This window comes from Geotrypetes seraphini, chromosome 9 (genome assembly GCF_902459505.1).
Source record: "Geotrypetes seraphini chromosome 9, aGeoSer1.1, whole genome shotgun sequence".
Lineage (NCBI taxonomy): Eukaryota > Metazoa > Chordata > Amphibia > Gymnophiona > Dermophiidae > Geotrypetes > Geotrypetes seraphini.
The window spans coordinates 146,099,061-146,111,739 of record NC_047092.1 but is presented as its reverse complement, the minus strand read 5'-3'; the positions used below and the strand labels follow the sequence as shown (position 1 = coordinate 146,111,739).

Below are 12,679 nucleotides of genomic sequence, written 5' to 3'. Positions count from 1 at the left end.
GCTAGACGGGTTTCTATAAGTGGTGCCTAGCAGCTGATTGACAACTGTGCCGAGCAGCCCCTACAGTGTAGGCGTTCTTAGGCGCCACTTATAGAAGCAGGCCCAAATTGTGCATATTTGCATGCACTAACCAGCGTAACACCGAGCATTGTGTGGTAGTTTTTAGGGCATTAATTTGTGCATTAAAGGCTTTACAGACCTTAGTAAAAGAGTCCCTAATTGTTTTTATCAATGGGAGATGAGAAACTGAGTATAATATTTCATCATTATTTCCTGTTATAGGCTGCTATGTGCTATATCCATATAGCTGCACTCATTGCAGAATACCTAAAAAGAAAAGGTAAGTCAAGATACCCTGCAGTTAGAACTTAAGAGTGCTGTAAACCCATATAGTATGTCTCAATGTAACACGGTATTGCTTACAATGCATTTAAGGTATAGACCATGATTTTGTTCTCCATGTTATTATTACATCTTCAGATTGATATAACATGGGTCAAATATATTGGATTTAATATAAAATAATAGAAATCAATCAGTTTAAAACATTGTCAGCAGTCCTTCCAAAAAAACAATCTGAAACTGCAGTTGGAGTTGGGAGAAAAAAAGACCTAGAGAAGCCTTTTTGTACGGAAAATGTGCTTAAACACGCTCTTTTAATGAAAATGTTTAAAAAAGGAGTTGAGCTCACATATTATATGGATATTAGAATATGTATATATTCTAATGATGTTTTATTTATGAGTAATGTTTTATATTGCATGTATGAATTATATATGTTTGTTTTTCAGCACATAGGATGGTTTGACCAATTTTGCAGAGTATAAATACTGTACTTTTTTTAAATAATAATAAATAAAAGCAAAATAGCAACTTCTTTTCTCAGATAATGTACCAAATATTAGCTCACTAATTTTAATTTATGTATTGTCATTGTTTTTCAAGCACTCTCTGCTTATTATCATTCTCCATCAGGCATTTGTTTGTTGGCATGATAAGGCATTATGAGAACAATAACCATTGTTTATTTACAAAGGGTGCTTTCATATGTGTAACGCAACGTTAGCTGAATTCATGATTGCATGCTGATATGGTCCATTCTTAAACCTGCATGTATTAGCAAGGCACAGAGCAGTCTTTTAACACTTTGTTACACTGCTGTAGGTTACTGGAAAACAGAAAACATCCACACCTCAAGCACACTCCCAGAAGATGTACAAGTCCTTGATAATAACCTGTTACTAACAGCTCAGAGTGGAGGAAGTGAGTTTTCTAACACCGCATGTTCCTGATTCACAGACCTGGTTGTAGAGAAGCATATTTTATTTCCCTCACATTTATACTGGAATCCTTGTAGGGCAGTGGTCTCAAACTCGTGGCCTGGGGGCCACATGCGGCCCGCCAGGTACTATTTTGGGGCCCTCGGTATGTTTATCATAATCACAAAAGTAAAATAAAACAGTTTCTTGATCATTTGTATCTTTAGCTATAAATGACAATATTATTATTAAGACTTAGCCAAAAGAAAAGATTTATAAACTATAAAGAGTTTTACCTCATGCAAAATTGTCATTTCTTTAATAAGACATTAACTATTTTTTTCTGAGGCCCTCCAAGCACCTACAAATCCAAAAGGGTTTGAGTTTGAGACCACTATTATAGGGGCAATCTAGAGAATGAAGTTTGTCATTCTGTTCAGACTTGTACAGTGGGAAGAGAGCATTTTCTTTTTTATTTTATTTTGATAAGTACATGAGCCTTTTCTAATTTCTGAAGAGCAGACTCTGTGATTTTTTTTTTAAAAACTGTTTTGTTCCAATCGCCCTGTCCAAAGGTCCAGTTTTTCTTTATCCCCACCCATTGAATCCTAGAGAGCCAGAGGGTAGAAGTGGCTTTAAGCACATTTAAATGAGGCAGCAAGTTGACAGAAATATGAAAAAACATGATTTACTTCTTGCAGTAGTTTACACTGGCATGAGAACAAGCTCAACTAATTCCTTTTCCTGTTCTGGATATTGGTGAGACCAGCTCAGCTTATTGTGAATGGGATTATGAAGGTTATCAATTGAATCAGGTTGGGCCTTTATCTGCCGTCAATAGTAAATATTGAAGAGCTAAGGCCAGTACTGCGCAGACTTGTATGGTCTGTGTCTGTATATGGCCGTTTGGTGGAGGATGGGCTGGGGAGGGCTGGAGGGTGTAGAGGGGCTGGAGTGAGCTCTGACGGAGACTTCAGTAGTTGGAACCTAAGAACAGTACTGGGCAGGGCTTTGGATTCTTGCCCAGAAATAGATAAGAAGAAAAAACTCCAACAAATCAACTATGTAAAGGGAGATGGTTTAATACCCTACAATGTGGGGTTTTACTCAGTTTTGCTGAGGATAGAGCAGTGAACTTTGTCTTCCATTATAAGATGCAATCGTTTGTATGTTACTGTTTTGAAGGCTTGTTTTCCTTGGGATGGCCTGCATTTCTGAGTGTTACACCAAATATTAAAGAAGAAGGAGCCATGAAAGAAGATTCTGGAATGCAAGACACACCATACAATGAGGTCAGTGGTAGTACTATATGTACAGCTTCTGAGGATATTTACAACAAATATGAATGAGATGCATTTGCATATATTGAATCGTTCATCTCATGCATATCATATGTATATCTTCAAAGTCTGACTGTCTGTGTCATCTTTTGGTCAAGTTTGGGAAGCTCTCATCTAGTCCATATTGAATGGGTCATTCTATAAAGTAATTATTCTAATAGCATAGGATTATTTTTTTGCATATGATACTATCTTGAACACTTTGGGAAAATATTCAGTAGACCAGCAACTAGGAAAATTATTCTGATATTTTTATGTGGGTAAGAGTAAAGATACAGGCATTTTTTGTGGCCTATATGCGGAGAAATATGGTACTAGCATTCTATAATGCTGATGCTGGGTTATGCTAGTATTCTATAATGGACCCTTTATTGCCTTAGGTACAAAATAATAGATTAAGAACTCTCTAGAAACTGAGAAAGTACATATATATATAATATATAAATTACTTTGGTTTTACCACAAAAGATGGTACATCAAATGTAGTATATGTTTTAAAACTCTTAGATAAGCCACCCCATGTTACAAGCTGCAGCTTATCTAAGAGTTTTAAAACCACATCCTTCCCCCCCCCCTGTATACATCCTTGTCCCCCGGTAAATATCGTACCTCCGCCAGCTGCCTCCTGCCTACTGCAATGTTGCGGCCGCGGTACAGAGCAGAGCGATCTTTTCAGTGTCCAGCCTCCACCGCACTGCTTCCTCAATGTCTGCATCAGTTCCCGCAAGTCCTGCGAGAACTGACGCAGGCATTAAAGAAGCAGCACGGTGACGGCTGGACACTGAAAAGATCGTTCCTGCCCTGCATCGTGGCCATGACATTACAGGAGGCCAGCGATGGTGCTACATTATTTTAAAAGGTATGGGAGGGGGGTCTACTAATGGGGCGGCTTATCTACAATGTCGTTAGATAGGCCACCCCATATAAGGAAGCCACACCCACTGTTTGGATTGCAAAACCCATATATAGGCCGCGGCCTATATATGGGGAAATACGGTATAACTCACAGTTCATTACCGCAAGCACCTGGTATATAAATGCAGGTGCCCAGTTATAGAAATACCCTTTACTTTTACCAAACATGCAAATGCAAGCATGCTGCAAATATGTATACGTGCATTTAACACTAGGTATATGTGACTATCTCTGGGAAAAGGTGACTGAAGTTTCCAGAAACAAAAAAAATGAAGCTTAATGAATTCTATTAGAGCAGTGTGCCACAAACCTTGTGAAGCCGTAGCTCACTAAATGCGGGGCCAAGGCTGGAGGGCATACAGAAATGCGTGGCTGTCTACCTGATGACATCATGTGCATGTGTGATGTCATCATGTTGATGTCCACGCATGAATGGATGCCCTCCAGCCACAGCCCTGAGCCTATTATCACATGTAGGTGGAGTGATAAGGGCGGAGAGGTGCAGAGAAGGGAGGCTCCAGCGCAAGAAGCATGTCCTGTAAGCGGTCAGCCGGCGCCTCTCCTCCTCGCCGTCATCTTGCGGCACACAGCTTGTGATACACTGTGTTAGAGCAAAGAATTTGCAGGGCAACAGTCCAACCCCTATCTTTGTATGTGAAAAATAAAAAAAAAGGTATAGAAGTTCATAAGCAGACTGCTTATGGCCCCAAGACATGAAAAATCAGGCATTGTCAACATGGTTATAAAATGAGAATCTCACGCTAAGGAGAGACGTTATCAACCTGGACTACTGTTAACCCCAGTTATTAATAACTAAGTCTCATTGCATAAATTGGGTTGGCCCCATCTTACTTGTTGCTCATTTTAGATTTTTTATATGTAAAAAAAATATACGTAGAACCGCCTGGTTTTTATTTTTCTTCAGCGAAAGCGTGCCGTTTTAAGAAATTTTTAGATAGGACTCTGGCGTTTCAAGCAGCTTGAATGCTCTTATTACTCCAGCCCTCACTTATCAGCAATTTTGGAAAGATTTTAAGACCTACCTATTTAAACAGTACAATACTTAATAGATATCAATATCAATTTGATAAATGGATTTTTATTATGTTTATGGAATAAGGTTTACAGAAGCTTATCTATTTTAGTATAAATAATCTGTATTGTGCATACTTTGTTTGAATGAGTTAGGGTCGTACTTTGTTAATTAGCATCTTTTATTGAATTGTGTTATTTCCTTCTATAAGACACTGTTATCTGGCTCTGTATTTTAAATACTTTGTAATTTATTGTGTAAACCACCAAGAACTGATGGTATGGCAGTATACAAAAATAAACTATTATTATTATGTGCTATAATTGCATGAGTTAGTGATAAATAAAGCATCACATTAACAAAGTTAACCATAAAAAAGGTTAGTGGGATTGTTGTTTTTTTCATTTCTACTATAGAATATCCTGGTGGAACAGCTTGAGCTTTGTGTGGATTATCTGTGGAAGTCTGACAGATACGAACTTATAGCAGATGTTAACAAGCCCGTCATCGCAGTGTTTGAGAAACAAAGAGATTTCAAAGTAAGTTTATATATGTATTTTCAATATATTTAAGACACAAGAATGAGGACTCGTAAAACCTGCTGTCACTCTCTGAAGACATTGAAATTACTGGTGTGACACAAAACCAGATGATTTTACTGGGAGGCCTTGTTAGGTTAGACAGGCGGCCAGCAAATGGTTCGTGGAATTACGGTTGGCTGAAGGTGGCCAACAGCTGGATTTTGGTGATGGGGCTGTCCAGACTAGAGAATGACACGGTGGCGGTTTACCCACGGCTACTGCGTTTAGCCGCGGGTAACCCGCCAAAAACGGGGAATGAAAATTAGCAGCCTCGACGGGGACAAGGCCATCACCGCCCCGTGGAGCGGTGAATGGTCTTGTCACCACAGTGAGGCATAAAGGATCGTGCAGTTCCCGCAGCCCCCACCCGCCCACCCGCACGCCGGCTCGATCGTTTAACCAGCTTCCTCTGTCCACCTCACCTTAGTTTGCCGGCTTTCTTTTTCGGCGACCGGAACGCTTTCAAAAGAGCCGCGCACGCACGGCTGCTCAGTATTCAATCTTCTGCTCTGACCCAACTGGAAACAGGAAGTTGCAGCAGAGCAGAAGATTGAACTTTGAGCAGCCGCGCATGCGCGGCACTTTGAAAGCGTGCCGGTCGCCAAAAAAGAAAACCGGCAAACTAAGGAGAGCTGGAGAGCAGTAGCGTACCAAGGGGGGGGTGGGAGGGGCGAAAAAGGTAATGGCGCCAGGCCTTGGAGCACCGAGGCAGACCACTTCTCCCCCCTCCCAGCCGAACCCCCGCTGACCCTCCTATCTCTCCCCCCCCAAGTGAACCTTTCCGACCCTCCCAGCGAAAGCAGCAAACCTCCCTCCAGTAGCGTCGGCTTTCTCCTCCCTCTGCCGCATCACTGATGATGTCATCAGTAATGCGGCAGAGGGAGGAGAAAGCCGCGAAGGAGGTTTGCTGCTCTCGCTGGGAGGGTCGGAAAGGTTCACGGAGGGGGGAGATAGGAGGGTCAGCGGGGGTTCGGCTGGGAGGGGGAGAAGCGATCTGCCTCGTGCTCCATTAGCTTCTTCGGGCAGCAGCAGCGTTTACAATTTGCTGCTGTTGCAGGCTTCAGGCCTTGTTCTCTGCCGGGTCCTGCCTACTTCCTGTTTTCATGAAGACAGGACCCTACAGAGAGGAAGGCCTGAAGCGGGCAACAGCAGTGAATTGTGAATGCTGCTGCTGCCCGATGAATTCAGGACATCGGGGAAGAAGCAGGGAGAAATCGGCTGCTGGCTTGGGGGTGAGGGTAGGGAAAGAATCGTGGAAGTGGAGAAATTGGCACGATGGCTTTGTGGGGGCTAGGGGGAGAGAGAAAGAAAGGCAGAAATAAAGAGGGGGTCAAGAGAGAGAGAAAGAAAGGCAGAAAGAAAGAGGAGGGCCAGGGGGAGAGAGAAATAAAGAGGGAGGCCAGGGGAAGAGAGAAAGAAAGGCAGAAATAAAGAGGGGGGCCAGAGGGAGAGAGAAAGAAAAGCAGAAATAAAGAGGGGGTCAAGGGGGAGAGAAAGAAAGGCAGAAAGAAAGAGGAGGGCCAGGGGGAGAGAGAAATAAAGAGGGAGGCCAGGGGGAGAGAGAAAGAAAGGCAGAAATAAAGAGGGGGGCCAGGGCGAGAGAGAAAGAAAGAGGGGGGGGGGGCAGGAGAAGGAAGAAGGACCAGAGACTCATGAAATCACCAGACAAAAAGGTAGGAAAAATGATTTTATTTTCAACTTAGTGATCAAAATGTGTCCGTTTTGAGAATTTATATCTGCTGTCTATATTTTGCACTATGGCCCCCTTTTACTAAAACGCAATAGCGGTTTTTAGCGCAGGGAGCCTATGAGCATCGAGAGCAGCGTGGGGCACTCAGCGCAGCTCCCTGCGCTAAAAACCGCTATCGCAGTTTAGTAAAAAGGGAGGGGGAATATTTGTCTATTTTTGTATAGTTGTTACTGAGGTGACATTGCATAAAGTCATCTGCCTTGACCTCTTTGAAAACCCGCGGAATATAAATGATAATTAACATTTTCTCTGTGTACAGCGTGCTTTGTGTTTTTAAAATTTTATTGTTGGTAGATCATTTTGACTTGGCCACAAAGGTAAGGGGGAGGGAGGGAGGGGAGCTGCTGAAAGACATCTAGTAATCCTTGCAGGCTTGACTGTGCAGGGAATTATTTTTGTAAAATCATGTTTTGTTATGTGACTGGCATTATCTAGACTTTAATTTCTATGAATGAATAGAATGAAAATGATATAAAATTACTTGCTTGCGGGGACCGCGTGTTCCAGCTCACACAAGGAAGGAGGGGGTGAAAGGGAAAAAGTTTCTCTTCCTTGGAAATAGATTCTGAAGTAACCTCATCAAAGAAGACCAGCACCAAATGTACAAGAAATCCCTTAAACAATGTCAAAAGAGCCCAAAATAGAAAACTGCTACTGCCTTGAGACTCCATTATTGAAGGAATCAACTTGAAATCGCAGAAGAGACAGGAAAAGGTTAAATGCCTCATGGAATCCTCAGGTACAAAACACAAACCAAATTGTGAATGAAATCAGAGCAGACAGTAAGAATTATAAAATTGATGTCATTATCCATCTGGAAAAAAAGGCGTACTAGAAATAATGCCTCAGCAATACAATTTTCAGAAGTTCTATTTGCTCATGGTAAGGGAGAAGAGAGACTGCTAGTGATGGTGGGGGGACTGATAGAAGATATGAAAGAAGGGTGGTAGAAAGGAACAGATGGTAAAGGAGGGAGGGAAAGGTGGTGGTGGAAAGGAATAGAACAGACATTGAAAGAGGGTAGAGAGGAACAGACCCTGAAAGGAAATGTGGAAGGCAGAGTGGGGAGAAAACGCTGGAAGGGAAGAAGACAAATGCCAGACTATGGGGGAGCGGAGGGAAGAAGATGGGTGCTAGACGGGGACGGTGACGGGGCGGTGAATGGGATGGCGGTGACAGTGACGGGGCGTTGAAGGGAACGGCGGTGACGAGGCGGTGCAGAGGATGGTGGGCCGGGGACGGTGCAGTGACGGGGACAGATTTTTTCCCTGTGTCATTCTCTAGTCCAGACCAACAAATTACTTTTCATCATGATGGGAGTTGCTTTTTTTTTTTTATATATATATATATATATATATATGTATATCTTTATTAGCAATTGCGAAATGAACATACAACCAGTAGTGAAGAGAGCATAGAAAACAAAACAAGTAGTGAAACAGCAATTGATAACGGTGACATCAAATAGCGCACAGTATCTAAACCATGTGGTTGGATGCCCAACACAATTGACATTTTGTGTTAATATACAAACCCCCCAACAAACACACACAAGTCCCAAAACACCCGGCTTCAAGCCACAACAATCATACAACAAACATCCCACAAGCATACCCCCAAACAGCCACTACATCCAGCACACACGAACACCCACCTGTGCAGACACCCCGGGAGATTTAAGGATGTTTGGGACTCATTGACAAAATTTTGTAAGCATTGATTATTGGATTTAGCCCTTTGATTCTGCACATCCAGGATGGGTGGGTGGGAGGGGGGTATGTAATTAATTTATTATTTGATTGCAAGGTTGTTTGCCTTGATCATATGCATTATATTAAATGTTTTTACACTTTTAGGAAGGGTGGGTGGGGAGAGGGAGGGGGCTATGTCTTTATTGTATCATTTGAAGGACTTGAGTGCTGTCTATTGAGTTAATTGATTGATAATATGTTGTACTTTGTGGTGGTTTTAAAATGAATAAAGATTTTTTTTTTAAAAGGTGCTTCATGCTATTTTTAAATGGGGGGAAGTATTAAAGTCCATTTACCTATGTTCTTACATAGCACAAGCTAATCATAATCTGTAAAGTTATACTGAAGGTAACTTTGATTATTAAAGGAAAACTGCAGTCAAACAAAAGCAAAAATAATGATCCAACTAGTCTGCAGTAAAACACAAAACAGCAACGAGCAAAAAAGAAACTGCAGACGAGAGTACAAGATGCTGGCTAAGTTTATTAAAACAACGATATATTGCGGTTAATATCGCCACCTTTTTACAAACCAGGGGACTCGACACGGTTAAAGGTAATAGACAAATTAGACATGATGGAAAACCAACAGGAACGCAAAAAAGAATACACTGGAAACATAGGGCTCCTTTTACTAAGCTGCGGTAGATTAGCGCATTTTGCCCCTTGCGCTTGCGGAAAAACTAACGCCAGCTCAATGGAGGCGTTAGCGTCTAGCTCTCATGCTAAAACCACTAGCACAGCATAGTAAAAGGAGCCCATAATATTATGTTTCCAGTTTATTCTTTTTGCGGTTTGACTTGATACCTTAACAGATTAGGGTGCGTTTTTAAAATCTTCTGATTCGGTTTCTTTATTCCCCTAATACCTTTTTATGGTTTATATTTGCATGGTTTTTATGATTATCCTTATTTTTGACTCACATTTCACTGTATTGATTATCAAATCCATGTTTACACTTGCACCTCACATACATGCACCACACTTAGTCCTGTCATTTCAATCTTGCACGTCATATCACTTGTGGTTGGTTATCACCATTCATATCTGCTCACTTCCTGTTAGTTTTCCATCATGTCTAATTCATCTATCTGTTTATGTATTTATTTATATTTGAGACTTTCAGTCATTTTCATCTTTATGTATTAGGACCCCTGATGAAGGCGTGTTAACCGAAACAAGGACCGTGTCGGGTCCCCTGGTTTGTAAAAAGGTGGTGATATTAACCAAAATATATCATTGTTTTAGGGAAACTGCAGTACCATCAGCATTTTATAAATACTTTTATTTGCTAAGAATATGGCTATAAATAAGCCCTCTAACCCAGGGGCTCCCAACCTGGGGTGCCCGTAACCCCAGGGGGTGCGAGGTGGAATTTCAAGGGGTACAACAGAATGGCTTGTGTCCCTTAGTGATGAGTCACGAGTCATCACTCAGCCAGCTGCCAGTCTGCCTTGAGCAGTGGGAGTAGGTTGCTGTGATATTACTTTTGAGGGCGTGTGAGCATTAATCAAACATTTCCTAGGGGAGTGGGGTATAGAAAAGGTTGGGAACCACTGTTCTATTCTATTTTGTTTTCTTTATATAGCGCCCTGTACACAAGGTCTAATCATCAGATACATGCTAGAAATGTTGAACACTAATCCTTATAGAATAGCGCACAGCCAGATGCTTGCCTAACTTCTAATCAAAGCCAATTAACTGCAATAATTGCTTGTTAGTGCTCAATTATTACTAATTAAGGGCTCGTTAATCAATTAAGTTGCATGCGTATCTTGGACCCATGCCCAAATTTCGTCATGCAATTATGGGCACAATATGTAGAATCTGAGGGAAAATAATTAAAATAGGTGTTTATTAGATAAACGCTGGAAAACCACCACTTCGGGTTCGATTCACTAAGCAAACCGATTGTGTACTGATCGGTTTGTGATCAGATTTCCCTCCTGCAGTATTCACTAACCTGTGTAGCGATCCGATTTCGGTGCGCGCATGCAAATGAGGGGAACTGCATGCAAAGTAGGCAGGGACGCAATTCATTAAACTTTTTTTCGATCCGACTGGGCTCGCAAAAAGCGACTGCTGAGGACCAGTCGCTGAAGCCCTTTGCGACTGCCCTGCCTTCTGCCGCCATGCTTTCTAACCTGTCAGCCCCGAACACGCCTGCCTGCCTGCCCCAAACCCGAATCCCCTGCCTGCCTGCCCTGATCTCTCCTGCCTGCTCGCCCCGACTCTCCTGCTCTCTGCCGCCCTTCCCCGCAGTGCAAGCCTGTGGTTTTAAAAAAGTGGTTTAAAAAAAAAAACCAACAAAACTTTTTTTATCTTTTACGAGTCCACTTCTATTGGACTTACTTGTTTTTAGCCCCACCCTTTTGCACCCTTAATATCTTACTTTTCTTTCATCATTGTAGTTCTCTCCTTCTTTTCCACTCGTACCAGTTTGTCCAGTCGTGTAACATAGAAACATAGAAATAGACGGCAGATAAGGGCCACGGCCCACCAAATCTGCCCACCCCAATAACCCTCCCCTACCTTTCTCTGTGAAGAGATCACAGAGAAAGGTAGGGGAGGGTTATTGGGGTGGGCAGACTTGGTGGTGGTGTATGTCATTGTTTTTATCTAATTGTGTATGTTTGTTTTGTTAAAGTTATGTTAAATTATATTATCTGTTTCTGCCCTATTTTAAAATGTATAACCATCTTGAAATAAATGATAAGGTGGTATATCAAAATTTTATTAAACTTGAAACTTATTTACTGAAGAAACTCCACTGGCTACCTGTTCACTTGTGCATTGTAGGTCCCAAAAAGATAATCATTTAGGTACATCAGTTTATCTTTCATATTTACATAGACCTTACGAGGGGGTGCTGAAAAATTATCAGCTCAGCCAACCAACTTCCTAAATTCTGAGCATTATTTTGCCAATGTAGCTGAAAAGAATCTTGTTTCATTAAGTGCCAATTTGCAGAAATAAAATTCCATGTTTTGACATTGGTTACTATCATTGATTGAACCATAGGCACATCATTTTTTCTTGATTTTGCTCAGAATTTTTCAGCCCCCCCCCCTCGTATACTCCAACCCAGTTTTTCAGATCTCTTGATGAAGACAGTCTTGTTCTACCATCTCGAATGAGAGCGTACCATGAATCCACTAGTAACTCCGGGGGGGAGGGGCATTTCTATAAGGCTCCCAAACTGTGAAATGACCTTAGCTCCTCCATTAGATCAGAAATTTTGTTTTCAATGTTCAAGATCCGTCTGAAAACTTTTTTTTTTTTAATTGGCATTGGGTCAATTTAGGATAGGATGCCTACCTCACATTGTCACACTGACTACCATCCCTTTTTCATTTTATTTTAATTAATTGCGTGAATGGTTATATATGGCATTCCTTTAAAATTATGTCTATTTTATTGTTTTTATTTTTATAAATCTCCGTGATCTGTGTACCAATAATGGTAGTATATCACATTTTAAATAAACATAAACATGAACAATTTATAAACATCTAATATAATAAAACGCTAGGCCGCGCATGCGCAGTCCTATCGTGTGGGTCCATTTTCTGTGAGATGTACAGCATCTCAGATAGGAGTGCCATGCGCCCGAAACACTCTCTCTCCTCCCCCGAGACGGATGTCGGACACGGCGGCTGTCGGCCCGTGCTGTTTATTGATCTGCCCTGCTCCTTGCCTGAAGTCCTCTCTCCTCCCCCGAGGCTGATGTCGGACGTGGCGGCTGTCTCGCCCGAGGCGGATGATCTTATGGGAATCAATGTTCTTCGCTCCGCCCTGCTCCTTGCCTTACTATATTTTTAAGCTGAAAGACCAGGCAGCGGCTCCTCTCAGGATCCCCACCTGCGTCGGAAGTCCAATGCAGTCGGGGATCTTGAGAGGAGCCACCACCGCCGTGTCTTTCAACTTAAAAATATACTAAGGCAAGGAGCAGGGCAGAACGATCTTCAAAATGGCGGCAAATCGATCTCTGTTCCTCCGGGGGGGGGGGGGAGGTCTGGGAGGAGAGGGATCGCGGCCACACCGAGGAGCC

At 42.1% G+C, this 12,679-nt stretch overlaps 1 protein-coding gene across 8 annotated transcripts in view; it reads left to right on the top strand.

The window, feature by feature from the left end:
- Positions 1-12,679, top strand: part of DOCK10 (dedicator of cytokinesis 10) — a 432,092-nt gene that overhangs the window by 377,286 nt on the left and 42,127 nt on the right. For 7 of the 8 annotated variants that reach the window (XM_033958682.1, XM_033958685.1, XM_033958678.1 and 4 more), the window contains 4 exons: positions 283-340; positions 1,165-1,263; positions 2,445-2,551; positions 4,964-5,086. In XM_033958682.1, coding sequence (XP_033814573.1) covers positions 283-340; positions 1,165-1,263; positions 2,445-2,551; positions 4,964-5,086 — 387 coding nt within the window. The remainder of the gene's footprint in view (positions 1-282; positions 341-1,164; positions 1,264-2,444; positions 2,552-4,963; positions 5,087-12,679) is intronic. The other variant, XM_033958683.1, reaches the window with a different exon arrangement.